The sequence below is a fragment of the Lynx canadensis genome, chromosome C1 (assembly GCF_007474595.2).
Source record: "Lynx canadensis isolate LIC74 chromosome C1, mLynCan4.pri.v2, whole genome shotgun sequence".
Taxonomy (NCBI): domain Eukaryota; kingdom Metazoa; phylum Chordata; class Mammalia; order Carnivora; family Felidae; genus Lynx; species Lynx canadensis.
The window spans coordinates 131,074,048-131,096,418 of NC_044310.1; the positions used below are offsets into that span (position 1 = coordinate 131,074,048).

Consider the following 22,371-nt stretch of genomic DNA (forward strand, 5'->3'; position numbering starts at 1 on the left):
TCTTCCAAACTTCTTTTTGGTGATACAATACAATTTCATGGCTTCAATATTTGTCTCTCTATCTGAATGCTTCAGGCTCATTTTTCTGACTCTAGGCTCATTGTCCTTTCTAAATGACAGACCTTCATTCTCAGTCTTTGTCGTATGTCTCGAGCATGTCTCTGGATGCTCAGTAGGACCCACAGGGGAGAAAATTCTTCTCACAAACATTGTTCTGGTAGCATAGGTTCTGTAGATTTCTGTAGACTAGGTTCTCTCAGTGCTAGGTCTGCTCCATACTCAAGTTCAACATGACACGATATGTTAGTAAAGTGCCTTACTAGCTGTATACAATAAATGGAGCTTAGTTTATTTGCTCCATTAATTTATTATTAATTTATCTGCTATTCATAAATAAATGGGAACTGGTTGCATATATTCTCTAAAATGTTCCAGCAAATTTTCATGCAACAAGGTAAATAAATAATAAACTGTTCAAATTTAACTGGATAACCAACAGTAACTAATGTTAAATACAGTGAAAATATAACTGAAGGCATTAAATACCTATAATCAATAATAAATATTATTAAGGAATACTCATTGACACAACTAAAGATTGGATTGCTCACAAGAAAAATGGAAATGTCTTAGATTTTAGCAAAGTTCTTTAAACTTCACTGGCCTTGCAAGACCCTTCCATACCAAAACTAGTCTCAGTAAAGATGATTGATTCAGAAATAGTTCATAAGAATAATTAACAGAAACTAAATAAATTTGGTACAAAGTTAAATTATTTGTTAGTTTGTTTTTTGGTATTAGGCAGACCTGGAAATCAAATCCTATTAGATATTTATTAATTGTGTGTTTTTGGAAAACTTAGCTTTCCTTACTAGATCTAATTTTGCATCTCATTCTGTAAACTGGTGATAGTAATGCCTACTATGTGCTGGTAAACCACATGGCACAATGTCTGCCATACAGCAAGTATTCAATTAGTAGCGGTGGTATCATTATTACTACTATTAGTATTAATATTATTGTTAACATATATTAATTATTCATATATTATTATTCATATTATTATTATTACTACTCTTAGTAGTAGTGGTGGTATTGGTATTAATATTACTATTATTGTTAAATAAATTATCAACAAAGGTTATTATTTAAATTCAACTGAGTACATATTCCTTTATTAAAAAACTACATATGGAATCCCCATACACATTATTTTCCATATGTATTCTTTTGAAAATAACATGCCCATTACCCAACCTATATATCAGTTCAAAATAATGTTTTAAAGTATTTAACAAAAACTGAATCTTTTCTATTATATAGGCAACCACATGGATATTACAATGATTTATCATTGTTCCTTGTTAAATGAGCATTAACTTTATAGGATTTGGGTATAGTTTATCTCTGGATAAATGGGCCTATTTGACTATACGTTACTTTTAGTTATATAGTCATAGCCAGCCTCTTTCTCTGATATGGGCAGACAATATTGCTTATTGTCATTGATAATAGGTAATGTCTTTGAGCACTGACTCTGGAATAATCTAGTTTCTTGGATTCTAGTTTTCTTAACCACTCTAGCTCACATCTGAAAAATGCCACAACGTAGACATTACAGAGTGATAAGCATTAAATAAGGTAATACATCTAGGAAATTTGCCACAGTTCTTGGCATTTATGAAGCATTCAAAATGTAGTAGTCACTAGAATAAAGTTAACATTATGTCTGCAAATTTTCTAAAATATTACAATTACTGAATATATATTCCATATAGAAATCGCTATTTGCTAATAATTTTAGAGTAAAATTTGCTGTGTAGCTTTGAGTCAAATAATATATGAATAAATATCAATAAAGATGCTCAAAAGCATATATTTGTATCTGAATATCATAAAGGTGATCTGTTGGGGGCACCTGGGTTGCTCAGTCAGTTAAGCTCCTGACTTCAGCTCAGGTCATGATCTCGCGGTTCATGAGTTCGAGTCCTGCATCAGGCTCTGGGCTGACCGCTCAGAGCCTGGAGCCTACTTTGGATTCTGTGTCTCCCTCTCTCTTTGCCCATTGCCCCGCTCACAGTCTGTCTCTCTCTGTTTCTCAAAAATGAATAAACATTAAAAAAAAAGGTGATCTGTTGGCATTTTTCAGTAACTTGATGTAATACTGGTGTCTGTCTTTAAAAGCTAGATTTATTTAATAAACAGTTTTTAAGCTGATTATAAAGATGCTACTCATCAGTGCAATTTAATCAATATTGTATGACTTTAAGCAGGCAAAATTACTTCTCTGCTCAATATTGGACAAATAAATCATTACCCTTTTTTTTTTCATATACACATAATGCTTGAAAATGTGTGGTTGATTACCATGAAGAAATGCTAGCAAAAGTAATTACATGTGAGCTTCCTATGAGACAGTGACAGCGTTTATTATTTCTGAGAGGTAGATACCTGCTAGTGAGCATCATTAGTCAGTTCTCTTTCTAAGCAATTTATTTGAATTCATACTCATTTGTCAGTGTGAACCTTGCCTCTTATACTGTTTGATTTGGTACTGGTTGAGTAAGTCTGGTGCTTGTAAATTTTTATCCCTGGTTGTAATGTTTTCTACCTACTGGTCTTCTATGTATAGTCACTGTTTAGTTCAAATAGTCTGATAAACACATTGAGTCTAAGTAATAGCATTTAATTGACATTTAAACTGCAGAACATATTTACAAATGTTTACATTTAATATTCTATGAAAATACTCTCTAAAAGTTACATACTCTTGGGGTACCTGGGTGGCTTAATCAGTTAAGCATCTGACTCTTGATTTCAGCTTAGGTCATGATCTCACACTTGTGAGACTGAGCCCTGAGTCAGGCTCTGTGCTGAGTGTGGAGCCTGCTTGGGATCCTCTCTCCCCCTCTCTCCTTGCCTCTCCCCTACTCATTTTCTCTCTCTCTCTCTCTCTCCCTGTCTCTCAAAATAAATAAATAAACATTAAAAAAAATAAAAGTTACATGCTCTTTACTCACAACATCTTTAGTATTTGAACAAAACCCACATTCTTGTTCTTTTATATAGGATAAAAATAGTAAGTTGAGAAATAAGTCACTACAGCATTATTTAGTTGGATACCAGATTGCTATCAGAAAGTTCTTCTCCTGACCTCTTACCCCCAAGACTACTCTGCTTTGTGAAATCTGTCTTCACTTCTGACTTAGATTCAATAAAAGTTTTGAATGCTTTAAAAAATTGCTACTCTTTTTGATAAAGAGATTTGACATTCTACTTTTCCACTTTATTTAATGTTTTCCTGCACTGAAAGTAAGTGCCCATTTATACATAATTTTAGTAAGTTGACTATAGCTGTCGAGTTGTCTTAAGCATCATAAAGATTACAGAGAACTATTCACCAAACCTGAAAAAGAAAAGGAAAAACTGTGGACTTTACCTAGCGCCCTCCCAGTACTACTTAATATATTCTGACATGTTTCAAATTATAGGTCACAATCTATTTATACCTCTGGAAAGTTCGTTTTCAGCCAGCTTTGTGAAAATGAAACTGAAATATTTTTGTCCTTTCTGTGAATAGAAGGAAGCCAACTCAAACCATCCGAGATTAGCTTAGAAAGTCATAAGACTGAATAGCTTAGTACTGCTCCCACCATGTGGTCCAAATGAACCAGTAACTGTGCTTCATAAAGTCAGCAGCAGAATTAGAGAGAATCTTACTTTCAGTCTCTCACAGGTTTTTTGAGAAGGTGCAAGGACTGAGAACAGCACCCGCCACTCATAAGCAGTCTAATTAATATATATTAATTACCGTGATCGGCAATAATAATAATTATTACTTTATTACTTTCTAACAGCAATGCATGTTACTTGGGGAGCTTAGAAAATAGATACATACAGAGAAGGATCTATTTCCTTATATAGACACTTTATGTATGCATTTTTTCCATTTTGGAATCATATAGCCACTTCTTGTCCTTTTTAACTTCAAAATGCAATGTGAATTACTGGATCTTATGATGTTTTTATTTTTAATTTTTGAGGAACCTCAAAATACCATTTTCCATAGTGGTTACACTAATTTTCATTCCTACCAACAGTGCATGAGGGTTCCCTTTTCTCCATATCCTTGCTAACATTTGTTATTTCTTGTTTTTTTTTTGGTACTAGCTATTCTGACTTGGTGTGAGGTGGTATCTCATTGTGGTTTTGATTTGCATTTACCTGATGATTAGTGATGCAGCATTATTCATACTAGCCAATATATGGAAGTAATCTAAGTGTCTTTGGATAGATAAATAAAAATAGGATATATATGTACAATGGAAGATTATTCAGCCATGAAAAAGAATGAGATCTTGCCACTGTGATGACATGGATGGACCCAAAGGGTACTATGCTAAGTGAAATAATTCAGATAGAGAAAGAAAAATTCCATATGATCCCACTTATATATGGAATCTAAAAACCCAAACAAACATATATAAAGAGCTGACCCATAGAACAAACTGGTGGTTGCCACAGGGGAGGGGTTAGGGAATGGGCAAAATGGGTGAAGGGGAGAGGGAGGTACGGGCTACCAGTTATGGAATGAATAAGTCATGAGGATGAAAGGTACCAGCACTGGGAATATGGTCAATGATACCTTAATAGCACTGTATGGTAACAGATGGTAGATACACTTGTGATGAGCTTAGCATAACGTATAGACTTGCCAAATCACTCAATTGTACGCATGAAATTAATGTAACAGTGTGTGCCAACCATACTTCAATAAAAATACAATACAGTACAATATGAATGTTTTCCTATATTGTTATATATTCCACAATTCTGGTTTTATTTATCATATAACATTCATCTTTTAGGTATGTTTTACATACTATTTGAACTCAGGTTTCTATCTCTAATTTTACATTATAAATAACAGTATATTGAACATCTTCACTTCTAAATATTTTGTTTTTTATCATTATATAATCCTTGGGATATGTTTATAAAACTGACATTAGTTAATTAAAGAACACAGAAAAATTTTAAAACTCTTGATGAGTATTTTCAAATTACCTGCGTCAAGATTTTTACCCTGAACATTTTCTTCTTATAGTGATTTGAAGATGCTGGTTTCATGTGTGTGCGACTGGGATCCTGTGCTTTGTCCTCTCCAAACTCCTCCTCCCTCTTTTTCCTCTTATCTTCCTTTTTTCTATGTTTGCATGTATGTGTGAGACTTGTCTTCTGTCATTTGCTCAGTATGCTTTCTGGTTTTTTTTTCCTACTTGATTTGTCATAGCTATGTCTCTCTATGTCACATATTTGTTAACATTATATGCACTATTTTATGTTTTCGATTTTACATTTTCAACTTAATATTCTCTTGGATTCTTAAAAAAGCAAGTAGGACCAAATATCCAGCTCTCAGCATTCCCTAAATATAAACAATATTTATGTTGAGGAAGCTAGGACATCAAGCTTAATTTAAATGAAAAGTTGCTCTCATATAAGTAAAAGTGAAAGAAAAACAAAGATGGGCAGTTAAAGGTGGGCATGCGTACCCTTTATCATGATGTTAATTAGGTGGTTGTGTACTCCATGTCCTAGGTACAGATGTGACTTGAGACACATCAGTGTTCATGTTTTGTCACTACTCCCATGATGTTTTCAGGGTATCCAAAAGTTCCTAGCTTAACTGGGAGAGAGAACACTTGGAGAGAACACTTTTAGGGCAGCCAATATTTGATGGCAGTGCCATGATCTATGCCACCTTCATATTGGGGGCAGTGTCCTGAACAGAAAGAGCCTGACTGAATGAGAAAGGAAAGTCTCACCATCTACTTGCTTACAATTATAAAGTCCCTGCCTGTTGCAGGGAGACATAGTGAGAAGAATCTCCCCCCGCCCCACCCCCCACCGCCTTTCCTTACTCCTCTTTACTCCTGTTTTAGTTGTGGGGACAAAATCGTTCATTGCCCAAGTCCACAGATGTGGTTACAGAGAAGGCTTAAGCAGAGTTTTTGCTTCTTCTTTTCATATTCATTTAAGATATTCATTACAAATATTATCTATATAGAAAATTGTATTGTCACTCCTTTGCCTAGCCAGTCCTGCTTTTATGTATTTTCAAACTTCCCAAATTAAAAACTGCTTTCCCTTCTGCATAACTCCAAACTGTATGAGTGGGAATATTTGGCTATATTGCCCCAAATTTACAAACTCTCTTGCTCTATTACTCTAAATCAGCTGTGTAGAAAACCTCGGTTCATTTTGATATGAACACTGAAATTTTAAATAATAGACTTATAAGAGTAAGGAAAACACCAAACAGCATCAACATACCTTAGATTATAAATATTTATAAAAGTGAAGATTAATTGTAAATATATAAATATATTTAATCACATAAATACCCTCATTATATCCATGATGAGAAACATTCTTAAATTATTCTTTATTTTCTATAATAGAATGATTGAAAAATTCAATTCTTTACTCTCATTTTCATTATTTTGCTTAAGGCAAACTTTATCTCAATTTCCTCCTATGAGGTCATAGAAATGAACTACATGCACCCTTGCTGATATAATCAATGTCAAACGATTTCATTTTATAGTACTTTTCTATATGAATATAGTTCATATATTTTATTTTTAGCTTTCTCTCTTTCAAAAAAAAAAAAACTTAAGGAATGAGGAAAAACTCATTCCTAGATGCAAAATTTTAATTATGCCTCTCAGATGTGTGCTTTTAATTAACTGGTGACATTTCCTTTGTTCAATTATTATAGTTCTATACAACTGTCATAAACTTATAAATTTTAATTAAAGCTGCCCCAAACCCTAGTCATATAGTGTCCACATAGGAATTTGCCAAAAGGCTTAACTGTAAGTAAACCAACAATGAATAAATCCATGAATTGCCCACTGGGATTTATTTAACAAATTAACATTTGTGTGGAGATAATGAGGTTCTACAGTCTATAATAGTAAACAATGTTTTTATAAACCCATATCTTTAAAAGTAAAAAATGCTTTGTAGATGACTTATTTGGATATGATATTATTATAAATAATTAGATGCTATAAGACAATAAACTTCATGGCCATATCTCAAGCTGAATTCATATAAGGACTCATTTATATAACTAATTTGAAAAATAATTTTTTGAACATGTTATCTATGTAAATCAAGATCTAATACTCTATCTGGGTGCAAAGATAAAATACATGTACTAAGAATACAGCAAGATCTGGACAAATGATTTGAATCAAACACTAAAAGTTGTGCTGTATCCACATGTAGTTTTGGATCCATTAACAGGACAGCAAAATCAATAGAGATTTGTCCTTGTGGATCCATTGCTGGTTGAGTAGATATTCATAGTCTGGAGTACCAAACTCTTCTTGGCTTAAATATTTCTAAAGATAAATATAAGAAAATCATCTGGTTGTAACCCAGTAATTTTTATTATCTTAATGAGAAAATTAACAAATTATAAAATCTTTATACAACTCATTTGTAAAAGAAAAGCTTCTTCCCTAAAGAAAATGGTATCTGTGTTACAAAAATACAATTACAGTGTCCTAATATCCTTTTACTTCACATTAATTCAATTTTCATTTGCATATTCAGTGATGGTCCCAGTACTACAGTTTCTCCCACAACAATGGAATATACTCTACCATAAGGAGTAGCTTCTCCTAGGCAGAGTGAAAATATGTAGTAAGATCTGGTGCCTTTTTATTTCAATCAACTTGCTGAATTTTTTTTCAGAATTCTATTAAGTAGTTAGAATACCTTAATTATCAATTAGTCATAAGTTAAAAATATTTGTAGACATAAAGGCAAATTTAAAGAAATAGTAATGCTTTTACTATTAGAATGCAAATCAGAAACAGTTTGGTTCCTCTGAACTCCACTGAAAATGCTTCTTCATGTGGCTCTTTTCAGTTAGCATTATACTAAATGCTTCAAAAAATAAAGTACGCAATAGAAGCAGTGAGAATTCCCAGTAAGACAGAAATTAACTGTGTAGGGGATGTGAAGATCATATGGATTAATTTTCCATTTGACTAAATTTGCATTTATTGTAGTAGAATTAAATGTGCATAAATTGCACTCTAATAGTTGCATACTGTCTTTTAGACTGATTTTTGGAATTTACAAATTATATTTTTATTATGCATTGGGGTTAATTTTTTCCCATGGGAACATGTTTTAAATATAATAGAACTAAGTAAAAAAATATGTTTTAATGTTCACTTATGCACTGTAGAAAATCCTTTTTGCAAACACAGCTATTGCATAGTTTAATAAGAATTTCAAGTATATCTTAACATGTAGTAACCTGATATTTTCAAAGCATATTATACACTGTATTACAATACCAACAAAGTAGTTATAATTTGAGATAGGAATTATGATGCTATCAGGTGTAAGGATATAGTATATTGATATTTAATTTTTTAATTTAACCTAATTTAACTTAATTTAATTTTTTAAATTTATTTATTTTGGGAGAGAGAGCTTGTGAGTGGACTAGGGGCAGAGAGAGAGAGAGAGGAAAGAGAGAATCCCAAGCAGGCCCCACACTGTCAGCACAGGGCCCGAGGCAGGGCTCAAACCCATGAACCATGAGATTATGGTCTGTGCCAAAACCAGGAGTCAGACGCTTAACTGACTGAGCCAACCAGGTCCCCCTAATTTAATTTTCGAAAGCAAATGATGTTTAGCATTAGGCAAACTGTTTAATTAAAAAAGAACATGTAAAAGAATGAAACTGAACCATTTTCTTATACCATACACAAAAGTAAATTCAAAATGGATTAAAGATCCAAAAGTGAGACATGAAACCATAAAAATCCTAGAGAAGAACACAAGTAGTACTCTATTTGTTATCAGCCACAGAAATTTCTTTCTAGATATGTGTCCTGAGGGCAGGGAAATAAAAGCAAAGATAAACTGTTGAGATTTCATCAAAATAGAAAAGCTTCTGCATATGAAGGAAACAATCAACAAAACTAAAAGGAAACCTACAGAATAGAAGAAGATATTTGCAAATGACATATCTGAGAAAGGTTAGTATCCAAAACTTATTGAAAATCAACATCCAGGGGTGCCTGGGTGGCTCAGTCAGTTAAGTATCTGACTCTAGATTTTGACTCAGGTCATGATCTCAGTTTGTGAGTTCAAGCCCCATGTCGGGCTCTGCATTGAAAATGCGAAGCCTGCTGGGGATTCTTTCTCTCCCTCTCTCTGTCCCTCTACTGCTTGCTCTCACTCTCTCTCACAATAAATAAACATTAAGAAAAAAAAAAAAACTTCCATATCCAAAAAATGAATAATCCAACTAAAAAATGGGCAGAACACATTCTTCCAAATAAGACATCAAGATGGACAACAGACACATGAAAACATGCTCAACATCACTGATCATCAGGAAAATACAAATCAAAATTACAATGAGATATTACCTTACACCTGTCAGAATGGCTAAAATCAATAACACAAAATATAAAGGTGTTGGTGAGGATATGGAGAAAGGGTAACCCTCTTGCACTGTTGGTGAGAATGTAAACTGGTGCAGCCACTCTGGAAAACAGTTTCTCAAAAAGTTGAATATAGAACTACCCTACAATACAGCAATTGCACTACTGGATATTTCCCCAAAGAATAGAAAATTACTAATTCAAAGGGATACATGCACCCCAATGTATTATCTACAATATTATCTACAGTATTATCTACAATAGGCAGTATTATCTACACTAGGCAAATTATGGAAACAGCCCAAATGCCCATCGACTGATGAATGGATAAAGATGTAATATACACACACAATGAAATATTACTCAGCCACAAAAATAATGAAATTTTGCCATTTGCAACAACATGGATGGAGGTAGACAGTACTATGCTAAGTGAAAGAAGTCAATCCAAGAAAGATAAATACCGTATGAGTTCACTCATATGTAGAATTTAAGAAACAAAACAAAGGAGCAAAGGGGGGGGGGGAAAGAGGGAGAGGTAAATCAAGAAAAAGCTATTATCTATAAAGGACAAACTGATGGTTACCAGAGGGGAGGTGAATGGGAGGTGGAATAGGCAATGGGGATTAAGGAGGGCACTTGTTGAGATGAGCACCATGTATTATATGGAAGTGTTGAATCACTATATTGTACACCTGAATGCTAACTAACTGGAATTTAAATAAATTAAAAAAAAATCTCTACCTTGAAATATCAAAATTAAATAAAATTAAAATAAAGAAGAACAGATTTTGGAGACAAACATATAAGGCTTATAAAACTGGTGTTACTTAATCATTCTAAGCCAGCATCAGAATATCTATGAACACTGAGCCCTGATACATGGCAGGCACTCAACACGTGATAATGATCAGTACCATTGCTAATTTTGTGACTAGAACTTCACTACTGAATTTAGAACAAATGCTACTGATTATGGTGAATTAACAATTATATTTAACTTGTGTTTATGTATTCTTTATTAAGACATCAGGAATTATATCTGTAACATTAAATATTTTCTTTATGTTTTTCACATATAAGGAAAAATGCAAATTATTTTAATATACAGTGACATTCACATATTTACCCAGTGTTGATGGCATACAAGTTCCTCCATTTTGACAGTAGTTGCTACAGTGATTGACTTCACATCTGTCTCCTGAATAACTAGGCCAACAGTGACACCTCAAATCACCCTTCTCATTTAAAAGGCATCTTCCTCCATTTTCACAAGTCAGTTTGCATGAATCATCTGGTTATAAGAAGAAATGTACAAATTAGCATGCTATTCAATGGATGGCAGAGTAAGGACAATTTAAATAAATAAAAATTAAATATTAGGATCTACTTTTTTAAATAAAATTCTCCAAATAAATACCTCTACTATAAAAGTAGAAGAAACAAAATAGTATAAACACTACCTGAAAACAGAGACATAGATGTTAACCACTGTTGAAGGTTGAATACAAATATTGAATTAACTGTTATCCTTCAGGCGTAAAGAATTATCAATCGTTTCTTATATCTATTAAAACTTTAACAAAACAAACTGAAACTTCCTAAAAATATAATATTTTATAAGCAATGCATTTTCTTTGTGATATAAGCAAACATGGCCTATTTTTAGGACTATTTGATATTTAAACAAACTAAAATATGTAGGATAGATTTAGAGTATATATATATACACACACACACACACACACACACACATATAATTTGTGGTCTAGAAAAACATTTAAATGAAAGTATATTCTTTGATATACATCCTTATTAACTATGTATAAACAACTTAAAACTAAAAGTCACTTAGATTTGGTAAAAGAGGTTGATAAAACAGTGTCAGAAACATTTCCATATGTAAAATTTCCATATGGAAAATGATTAGGCACCATCTGTCTACTTAATACATTTTGGTTGAGGATAAGAAAGGATAGTCATTCCCTTGGGTTGCAAAATTATTTTTAAAAATATGATGAGTCTGATTTATGATAAGAATTGGTTTGGAATAATTTTTCAGGTTGTTTTTCTATGTGTGCTAACATGGCCTTGCTCCATTAGAAATACTGCTTTACTTAGGGCAGTCCATAATGCCCAATGGAACACAAATGATTGAGAATACTGTAAGAAGCATTCGGCTCTAGAATATGTCTTCTACTAGAGTCATGCCTCTTTTATAGTGAAGTAAGGTCAAATCAAAATAGCCTGTATTCCTTATTCAAGATATATTGGCCCATACATAGTGGAAGCTTTAATGTATCACTGCAATAATCATACAAGCACCGTAAAGAACCTCAGTGACTTCAAATTAAAAAAAAAGAAGATTCAAATATCATATCCATTGTCATCAATAGAGACTATTTATCAGCTGTACTAGACAATTCTGAGACTTGCCTCATTGTAAAGCAAAGAGTTGAATATAGAGGTTGAGTTCTCAAGAAAGATGTAGAATGGAATTATAGGCTTTCTTAGTTTAAAATTCACCCAAACATTTCTAATTCATTCAGCATAAAAGATCCTAATTGGAGCTGTGAATGTAAACAGTGAAGATAAATATTTAAGGCATTATGATCACAGTTAAGATTATTATGTGGGGAGTTCATTTTCACCTGTAAATGTTCTAAGTGAACTACATAGATATTCAAAATCTAGGGGTGCCTGGGTGGCTCAGTCTGTTAAGCATCCGATTTCAGCTCAGGTCATGATCTCACAGTTCATGAGTTCAAGCCCCACTTTGGGCTCTGTGCTGACAGCTCAGAGGCTGAAGACTACTTCAGATTCTGTGTCTCCCTCTCTCTCTCTTCCCCTTCCCTGCTTACACTCTGTCTCTTTCTCTCAAAAATAAATAAACATTAAAAAATTTAAAAAAAAAGCCGAAATCTCGACATGTTAGGACAAGTGCATTTCTACAACGGGCCTCGTAGGCAACAGAAATTTTAAAATATAACACTGTTTGATGAAATAGAAGTGGAGTTTCAAAACCTAACTGTAATAGTTTTATAATGAAAAAGAAGGCTGCTTTTGCCAATAACTAAATCACCCCTAGAAGCCAAGCTCCAGCAATTATAATCAACTATAGGAAAGAGCAGGTGAATACTTTTCCAAGAATGAATAGCATTTGAATTTCAAATTTCTTACATGAAGATTAAAAATATTCAGTGTCTCATCATTTAACAATAGCAGCTAGAGAAAGACAAGTAATTATAAGGAGCAGAAAACTTGGCTGTATCAAATGTTAATGTCAGGAAAAAATTAATTGGCATTTATCTACACCAATCAATAATTCTGAAATCTCCTTATTTATATTCTTAACTGAGGTGGTCCAAGCTGTATGCTACCAAGACTCATATGCATAGAGGCCAATATGAATATTTTTAACACTCTGATTATTTAAAATGTAAATTTTTTTTAAATTACAAAATGAGCTTTTAGGAGGTACCTGAAATCATGTCTTTCAATCAGATCTGAAAGAGTAAAACTGAAATTTCTTAAAAAGTTTTAGATCTTGAATAAGTGCATAGTTAGACAAACATGCTTTCTCATTCTAAACATAAAACTATAAAATTTGGTGATGTAATATAGCGAAAAACCTGCTTCATTTTCCTACCTACTTCATGATAGATTTATCTTAGAGTGCTGTGTGCCTACTTTTTGCAAAGCATTGTGCTAGGCAGTTTATATATGTCCTTTCCAGTATTTTCAGTGACTCTGGACGTGGACAATACAGGTGACATAGAGGCACTGGGGTGTGCTGTGTGACAGTTAAGAGTGTAGAATGCCTAGGTTCACCTTGGGATGACAATCAACTGAGCCTCTTCATGCTTTAGTTTCCTAATCTATAAAAATAGGGGTAATGATAATACTATCATTGGGGATCTCAGGGGAATTAAATACAATAATATACATATACTTACATGTGCTTTGCTCATAAACCTTAAAAATATTTATTATTACTACAACTAGTAGTAATGTTTATTGTTAATCTAATTTTATACAGGAGAAATGGAGACTAAGGGAAGGCAGGGTCACATAAATTAGTTAAGTGATAGATCTTGGCCTAAAACAAAGCTCGACCTCAGATCTACCCCAGGCCAACCTCTTCCTGTATATTTGTTGGATTACTGGATAAATAAACGTGGATTATTAGATAAATTATTTACACTAAGCAAAGAAGAAAAAAGGAGTGTTATGTAGAAGAGATATTAATGTCGAGTTATAAAGGGAAAACAGCAAAAATTATAGGCAACTTGACCATAAAAACAACACTAATAACATCTGAATCGATGTAAAAGTCACATTGGTGGCATTAGTAGAATACTTCTGTGCAGAATCTTAATCTCTCTCTGAGGGGTCTCTAATACAGGTAGACACAGTACATAGGGGACACCTGTGAGATCATTGGTTAAGAGTGTATGTGGAACTAGTAAAAATGTGGCCCATCTCCTCACAAGGATAGACTGATATTTAAAAAAATCTATTTCTGAGAGGTTAAAGAGAAATATGTGGCGACACATAGTTTACCTACGTGACCATGTCAGAGCAGCTAGTGAAAAATGTGCCTAATAACATTTGAAAATGTTCATGTAATTCTCTTACTTGACCATCACAGTTGAGATCACAGCTACTCTGGTTGGAAAGATAATCAATAAAAAGAAAGGGTGCATTCTAGTGCCAGTGACAGCTTCCTTTTCAAGAACTGGCACTAAAGTACTCATCCAAAATACCAATCATGATTTACAATTAGCTCTCTGTTAAGAAAGTTCTAACCTTGCCACCCACAACAGTACTTCAGACATGCTACACCCTAACTAAAATAAATGACTCACTATTTTCTCTACATGCCTTATTTTCATGACTTTTCAGTTCCTCTGTCTTAATGTTCTGATCCCTCATTCCCACTTAATCTGAATCCCATCTGTCTTTACAGACCTTGTTCTAAGGTCATATTCTACAGAAAACTGTAATCGATTCTCTAACTGGATGATCACCTGAATTCTCAAAGTAGTTTTAACTCTGTCTCTTCTGTACCATGTATCTCAATTGACACAAACATCGATCTATTCATCATTTCACCTTTACATCCTCTTCAGCTTTGCATATCCAATGCTTAAAGAATATATATTAAATGAAAGAGCTGTGATAGTTTTATACACTTACAGTATCGTAAAGGTAAAAGTCTTCCGATTGTATGTAACTCCCAGGAGACAACAACGAGAACATGATATGGGTGTAGACATGTTTACTAAGGGCAAAGGCACAGTGTTTACGTGAGGAGTTCCAACAGAGAAAAATACAGCAGGTAGAAAACCCTGCTATGAAGAGATCCTAAGTGTATCTCAGTGGAAAATGTTGTGATCCTGAAGGGATTTTGGAGCCCTATATTTTTGTCTGTGTCATAAAATTTACTGAGTGTTAATTTTCTTTTCACTTAATAGCAATTTGTTTTTCCATTATGGTTAATGTCTTGATTATGAGGGAACTTAACGTCAGATAACCTGGATAATTGAGAGACATCTCTTCAATACTATTTTGGTTTTTGATTTTTGTTATTTTATTTTTGATTTTTTGCTATTTATTACTTATAAGCATCTGAAATAATGTTTCACTTTTTAAAATGTTTGCTTTAATGTTAATGTAGCTTCTAAAATATGAGTTCTAAGACTGAATAAATCTTGTCAGTTTTGTTTCAAAATTAGTCCTTAGTTTCTAAATTAGTGTTATGTTTTGCTCATAAGCCCTCAAAATATTTATTAGTATTATTAGTAGTATGTATTGTGAATCAAATTTTACACGGAAGAGACTACAACTTCATTTCTTATCCTCAGTTTGTAAATTAGTGTTTGGTGCATGGAAGTTGTTCACCATGAATCTGATGAATGAATAAACCTTAAAATGGCTGGGTTTAACCTTATAACAAAATGGCATCCTGGGAAATATCATAATCCTCACTGGTAAAAGAGATATATAAAAGTATCTTGATTTGGCATTTGACTTCAAAGTTCTTAATCTAGTCTTAAATGTATAGCAAGTGCTCCGTGCAGCTCTGTGAATAAATGAGGAATAAATTGATAGAAAGTCATCATCAGAGAGAGTAGTTTACATAGGCATTCGAGAACCAATGATATGAAGGCAGCTATACTGATGATTGACTAGCTAATTCTGTTCAGTTTCAATAGCTGTGAAAATTTATCATACAAATTAATTCTTATTTACAGAATAATAAAGTTTACCTACCTAACAGGCTGTCATCATTGCAAGTACCATTAATCAAGTATTTTCCTTCTGGGCACACACAGGTGGCTCCAAAAGGATTCAGCAAACACAGGAAGTCACACACTAAGTCCAAGCATGGATTGGGTACTGATTAAAACAAAAGAAAACAAAAAAATCATAACTATAAGTACAATAGGCTTCAAAAATGTAAAATTTAACAAGGTGAAAGGATGCAGTAGCAATGTTGAAAAGACATCCTATCAAATTGCTTTTGGGTGTATGTCCTTTCAATGTTACCATTCTCCTTTATACGTAAAGAGAAAGTGTTAACCAACATCCATCATTAACAGGAAATTTACCCTGATTTACATTTCTTCTCTCCCAAGAGAGAAGAAAGTATTCAAATATATGCTTTGTCACTCTTCCATCTGACGTATTTTTGGTAAAAGAGTTGCTCTGAGATACCGAAGTACAGTTTGGGTCTACGTAAAACAAATCCAGCCAACTGAAGTCTTGAGGGACCTAATCCTCATTTTAGATAGCTTCAGAACTGCTGAACAGACAGAAACAACTTCCCCCTCGTACTTACAAAGACTTATAACCCATATGTACTTGTTCAAAACACAAACAGAGGATATGACTTTTTTTTCCCTAAACACCACATTTAACATGGTTTCCTTTACATCAGGTTGGAGTTTATGTGCATGTAAATGTCTGCCACATTTATTTTTGTCTAAATTTCTCACCAATTAGCATCTTCTGCAGTCATAACTTACTCCACAGCTCTCCTTAGAGGATCTGTCGTTAGAATGACTATAAAAATGGCTTTCACTCTGTTAGAACCACTACTCAAACACCTATTATACTTAGGGCAGAGTTTTATTTGTTTATGTAGTTTTTACGAAGGTGGTAATATTTGACTATGAATAAGAATCAAACAGAACTAGAGGATGATAGAGAGTGTACTCATATTAACCTTGGAACTAAATATGTCAGATCACAGGTAAAAAGCAATAAAACCTTGGATAGCATTTCAGAAAGTTCTTAGGGGGCTATGTACTATTTTAATCTGTTTCTAGAACTGATTTAGATAATTACCAATTGTTGCCTTTCCAGATAATTGTACCAAATGAGGTAAATATCTTTTTATTTGCCATAAACATTATCAACAAATCTTACACAGTTTCTTGAAGTGTAAACTCATACAAAAAGACATTATTTCAGCCACTTTTTTTTTTTTCTACTTTGTTCTTCAATATATTTGGTAGTTGTGTTTGGAACATATCTTTCAAGATAATTACATCAAACATTTACCTATTCTTTTCTAGGAGGGAAAGTAACAATAAAAAAGTCACAATCAGAGAAAATATAACCCTTGAAAGCAGTACCCCTAGGATGATTTTAAAGATGGAATGTTGATGTTATGATTGTTATTGGTTATCAGTAACAAGAGTCAAAATGGCTAATGGTGTATTTCACTACTTGCATGGTTTATATATAGACTCACAGGTTTTATTATGACTTTTAGAAAAATAGAAGGAAATTATGTTTTAAATAACCAAGTCAATTCTAATTTCAAGGAAACACAGTCCAACACAAAATAAACTTTTGTACCATTTATATCTTCACTGTGGTGATTTAAAACATTTAGTGATTTCAAAATTAAAGTTACTTAACTCTTGGGATTAAGACATTAAAAGAGTTAAAATATTTTAAAATACTGTCTTCTGAGAGTCATATGGAAAAAAAATTCACCAATATCAAAAACAGTATAAAATATACTTACAGTCTAGCTGTTTATAGCGATGAGATATCAAAACACCTTTCGTTTTATCAACATCTAAAGCTAGGTACTCTACTGAACCATGGCCAAATTTTTGTACTCGAAATACACCATTTTTAGGTCCTGCTCCATATATATAATCTTCAAAGATATCAATCCTATGTGGATGTAACAAGCCTAGAATTTTTAAAAGATAGAGTTATAAAAGTTGCAATGTAAATAAATGCTTGGACTTAACACCAATTTTATTTAAGATCATGTAGAAAATCTTATTACTGTGGTTTAAAAAAATTTCAGAATTATAATGTTTTTACCATTACCTGAAAAGTTGTCATAATTAATTTCTTTGCAGTAGGAATATATGAGATATTAAACACATCACTCACAACATAAAAAAAACATTTCTATCATCACTTTAACCATCTGCAGCCCCACAAAGCATTTTCTGGGGGCTTACTATATGCAGAGTCATCTCTCTGTACAGTTTGCAGACAAAAGAAAAGCTACAGGCCAGCCTTATCCATTGTACACAATTAGGAAGCTCACAAAATTCTGAGTTTGTGTTCTAGATCAACTTAATGATCAAATTAGATTGTCTGAATGACAAAAAGAAAAGAAGAGAAAAAGGCATTACTATTGTTGTTTTGAAATGGGATCAAGAAAAGAACCTGGCAAATAGCAATGGTGCACATGACGAGTGTGGCTAACAATAATAGAGGCCATCATTTTTCCCATTGTAAGAAATAACTGTTACTTTAAGAGGTTTTATGAAAAGAATAATTAATCTAACTTTTGATACTGAAATTTATAACAAGCAAAATGACATTTATATTTTAATTATTATCTAGAGGCTGTAAAACATAAAATGCTTTTTTAAAAACTTATATATGCTACTTCAATGTACTTAAGCTGAAAAGGTCAACTTTATTGTAATCAGGTGTAATATGGAATTTTTTTGTCTGTCTAGGGCTATCATAGAAAAAACACACATTAGGCAAAGGCACAATGAAAGTTCAATTTAATTATTTTTCTTTCAACTTCTCTGCTTTTGTTAAAAAAAACAAGAAGCAGAGCTACATTCAGTATATGTAATATATACATATAAAAACTTCAAGTCCATATGATAAACAATTTGTGGTAAATAAGAGAAGAAGTTGTGGTGGAGAAGGGAAAAATAAACCAGAAGGGAAAGAAATTAAATTCACCAGAAAGAACTGAGGTTGCCAGGCAAAGAAAGTGGGAGAAAAAAAAGAATAAAATATAGGAGGTAGTCACAGAGGCGGGAATAAGAAAGGGTACCACAAAAGAAGAGCACAGGTAGATTCTGCACTCACTGAAGGTAGAGGTAAGTTATTTTTACACACTGCTTTTCTCTTGAATGCAATAGTTGTTACAGTGATGCTTTATTATATATAATCATTCATTTTTTAAAGACATTTTAATTCTTTTTTGAGAGAGAGGGTGCAAGTGAGCAAGGGGCAGACAGAGAAAGACTCCCACAAGGGGGAGAGAGAGAGAGAGAGAGAGAGAGAGAGAGAGAGAGAGAGAGAGAGAGAGAGAAGGAGAAGTGGAGCTCCCCCTGGCTCAAGTTCACCCAAAGTGGGGCACGAGCTCACCTGATGTGGGATTCGAACATACAAACTGTGAGATCATTACCTGAGTCAAAGTCAGAGGCTTAACGATTAAGCCACCCAGGTGCCCTACAATAATTCATCTCTGCTTGCTGTCACTGCAATTTGAAATAAAAACTTGTGTTCAGAGGCACTAATGTTGATTAACTCAAGTGTTCTGCCCAGAATGTAATATCTACAGAGGGAACAGAATGACTATTTTCTGAATCTGAGAAGCAATGGACCATGTTTGTCCTAAGCTAAGTTCTTCTGGCCTGGCCTCTTTGTTCTTCTACCGGGAATAAAAGTTTTAATCCATAGTAAGAGCAACAACTTGTAAGGAAAAAGAAATTGAGGAAACTCAGAATGTAAACCTTTCATATTTATGTTTACATATCAGTACTTAATATACTCAATAATAATTAAAGACAAAACAAAAGCACTTCACAAACCTTGTTTGCTGCTGACAGAGACTACTGAATCAGAGCCATCATACAGAACACTGCCAATAACAGAAAGCTCAAGGTCAGCCCAGTATATTCGTTCACTAAAATGATCCACAGCCAGACCTACAAAATCAATACATAAGGATAAATAAACAAAAATAAATGTGAAATTATTTAAAATCATATTTCTGCTTCTTAATATATAATTATGATGGATATTTTTCTTCATATATCAAAGAAATTACCCAGTCTACATTATGGTACTGTAGAAATTAGGAAAAAAATGAATAACTAATCTTTATCTGAATTAAATGTGGATAGCTTACCTAGAATTTAATTGGCTATAGTAAAAATTTTCCTTCCTATATGAAAAGTTACCCTAAATATCCTTCATTTCCACACTTACTGGTTTCCTAATTATGGCTATTTTCTAAAAAAAACCTTTTCCATATTTTACTTTTTATCTTTTTAGTATATACAGAATTAACTAATCATTTAAACCACTTATCTAACCTTTATTTAAAATAACTCAGGGTGTGGGGCTCCTGGGTTGCTCAGTCGGTTAATCATCTGACTTTGGCTCAGGTCATGATTTGTTAGTTCAAGCCCCAGGTTGGTCCCAGGCTCAGAGCCTGGAGCCTGCTTTGAATTCTATGTCTCCCTCTCTCTCTGCCCCTGCCTCTCTCTCTCTCAAAAATAAATAAACATTAATTTTTTTAATTTAAAATAATTCAGTGTAATTAGTTATATTTTGGATATCCTCATGAAGGTATGTTTCTCAAATATAAAAGGTTCATGGGCTTAATCATAAGACATTTTCACCCATTAGGAGTTGGCCTATGGTATTGTGAGACACCTGTGCGCATACTAAAGTTTAAACTGACTAAAGATTGATGGTTATAGTAGAGAAGAATGAATGACAAATTCCATAATTAAGGTTCTAGTTGTGCTTACACTTTTTCACTCAAATCATTAATTTTCTTTGGGACTGCTTGTCTTTATTTTTATCATCAGTATCAGTGAATAACAATCGACTAAAATAAGATGTGGTAAAAAATAATGTTTTTTCTACTTATTCAGGTTTTTGTTTTTTTATTTCATAATGTTACTGGAGTCCAGACAGTATCCTCTTGCAAAAATATCATCGACAGAATGCTTTCTGTCTTAAGTAAACTTCCTTCAATATAGAAAAGTAAGATCTATAACATATAAATTGTACAGTTAGTCTTCACTGTTGTAGATATTTAATTTTTGTGACTAGTCTGTATATATGATGTATTACACATTATAAAAACTGTACAATGAAACTAAAATGCCTTTGGCAGCTGAAAGTTAAATAGCTTTCTCAATCAGAATATTCAATAAATAACTGAGATACACTTCAATGGCAATGCAACTGAATGAAAGGTATTGTTGAATTTGTGTTAATTGGATTCCTCTGTAGACAGTCCAAGATTTAACAATCAGAGTGAAAAATAAACAAATAAACTCATGGTGAAGATAATTCAAGAATATTTTTTTAGTTGTTTGTAGATCTAGCCTGAATGTAATCAAATCAAATATAAATATTGCTTCTTGAGTATAATATAAAGATGTACTATGCCCAATCAGTCTTTAAGAAATGACTTAGCAATTAAAACAAGTGGCCCGTGTTTTACTAGTTTCTACTCGATGATTAATTTGCTATTTGGAGTCATGTTGGAAGTTATGGTTTTGCTTCTTCATGTATAACTATGGGCAACATGAACCATAAAATGACCCAGTTTCCTTCTGCCACCATTATATTTCAGAACAGTTGTCTAAGAAGGGTTGAAAAGACTTTTTTCTTTCTCTTTCACCAATGTGATACAATAAAGAAGTAGATTTTAAAAAGCTGTCCCCAAAATTGTCCTTCACTTTTGGATATTAAATTTGTTAATATCCAATTTGTTAACTGTGGGAAAGACAACAAAGGGTGTGTAATACAGTCTAATTACCAATATTATTGCTTCAGATTCAGCAGCAGTAAGACAGTTTTCAAAAGTATCATATATTGCATTGTTAGTCTAGGCTTGTCCAAGACAAACCCATCTTTATCAGCTCTGGTCACATATTGTGCTATTGGATGGAATTATATCTAGATAAAAATTATATAACAAAGCTTTCAGATGAGTGGGATTTATATTCCAAAAAATCCACAAATCGATGATTTTGATTTTTCCTTAAGCCCTTTAATAAAAGAGATAGTCTTTTAAATTAAAAAGTTAATAAAGGAATCAACTAACTTTTCTTGTTATAGACATGAGAGTGAAGTTTATATGAAAGAACAAGTTCATTTCTATCTTTAAAATATCACATCTCCTTTTTGTCTTTAATAAAGTACTGATAATAAAACAGAAAAAAAATCAATTCCCAAGAAAGTCATTTTTATCTGAACTGGGAATGATGGATATTTGCAACCAAGTCTGTGTAAGTACAGAAAATTTAAAATAAAATGTCACTTTGTTCTAATCAAGTATTATGGAATCACAATTTGGAAGGCTTTTAAAAGATAAAGACATGGGCTCACTAAGTTTTAGGAATATATGATAAAGGCCCTATTCATATAGTCATTTTCTTAACTTCTCCCATGATATCAAGACTATTATTACATTTTAGGGATTTTTGAATCTCACTTTTGTTGAACTCTGAAAATTTCCAAGACCCTCCCACTAGTTCCTCTATATCCACAATGGTCTTAAAAAAAAGAAAGAAAGAAAAGAAAAAGAAAATGGAAATGGTCAAAGCAAAATCTTATGAGAACCGACAATACC

The 22,371-nt window shown here is 32.9% G+C and overlaps 1 protein-coding gene across 1 annotated transcript in view; it reads right to left on the reverse strand.

Annotated features, from left to right (window-relative positions):
• LRP1B (LDL receptor related protein 1B) overlaps nt 1-22,371 on the reverse strand; it is a 282,197-nt gene that overhangs the window by 75,358 nt on the left and 184,468 nt on the right. Inside the window, 4 exon segments of the mRNA XM_032594106.1 lie at nt 10,615-10,779; nt 15,762-15,887; nt 17,527-17,700; nt 19,586-19,702. Coding sequence (XP_032449997.1) covers nt 10,615-10,779; nt 15,762-15,887; nt 17,527-17,700; nt 19,586-19,702 — 582 coding nt within the window.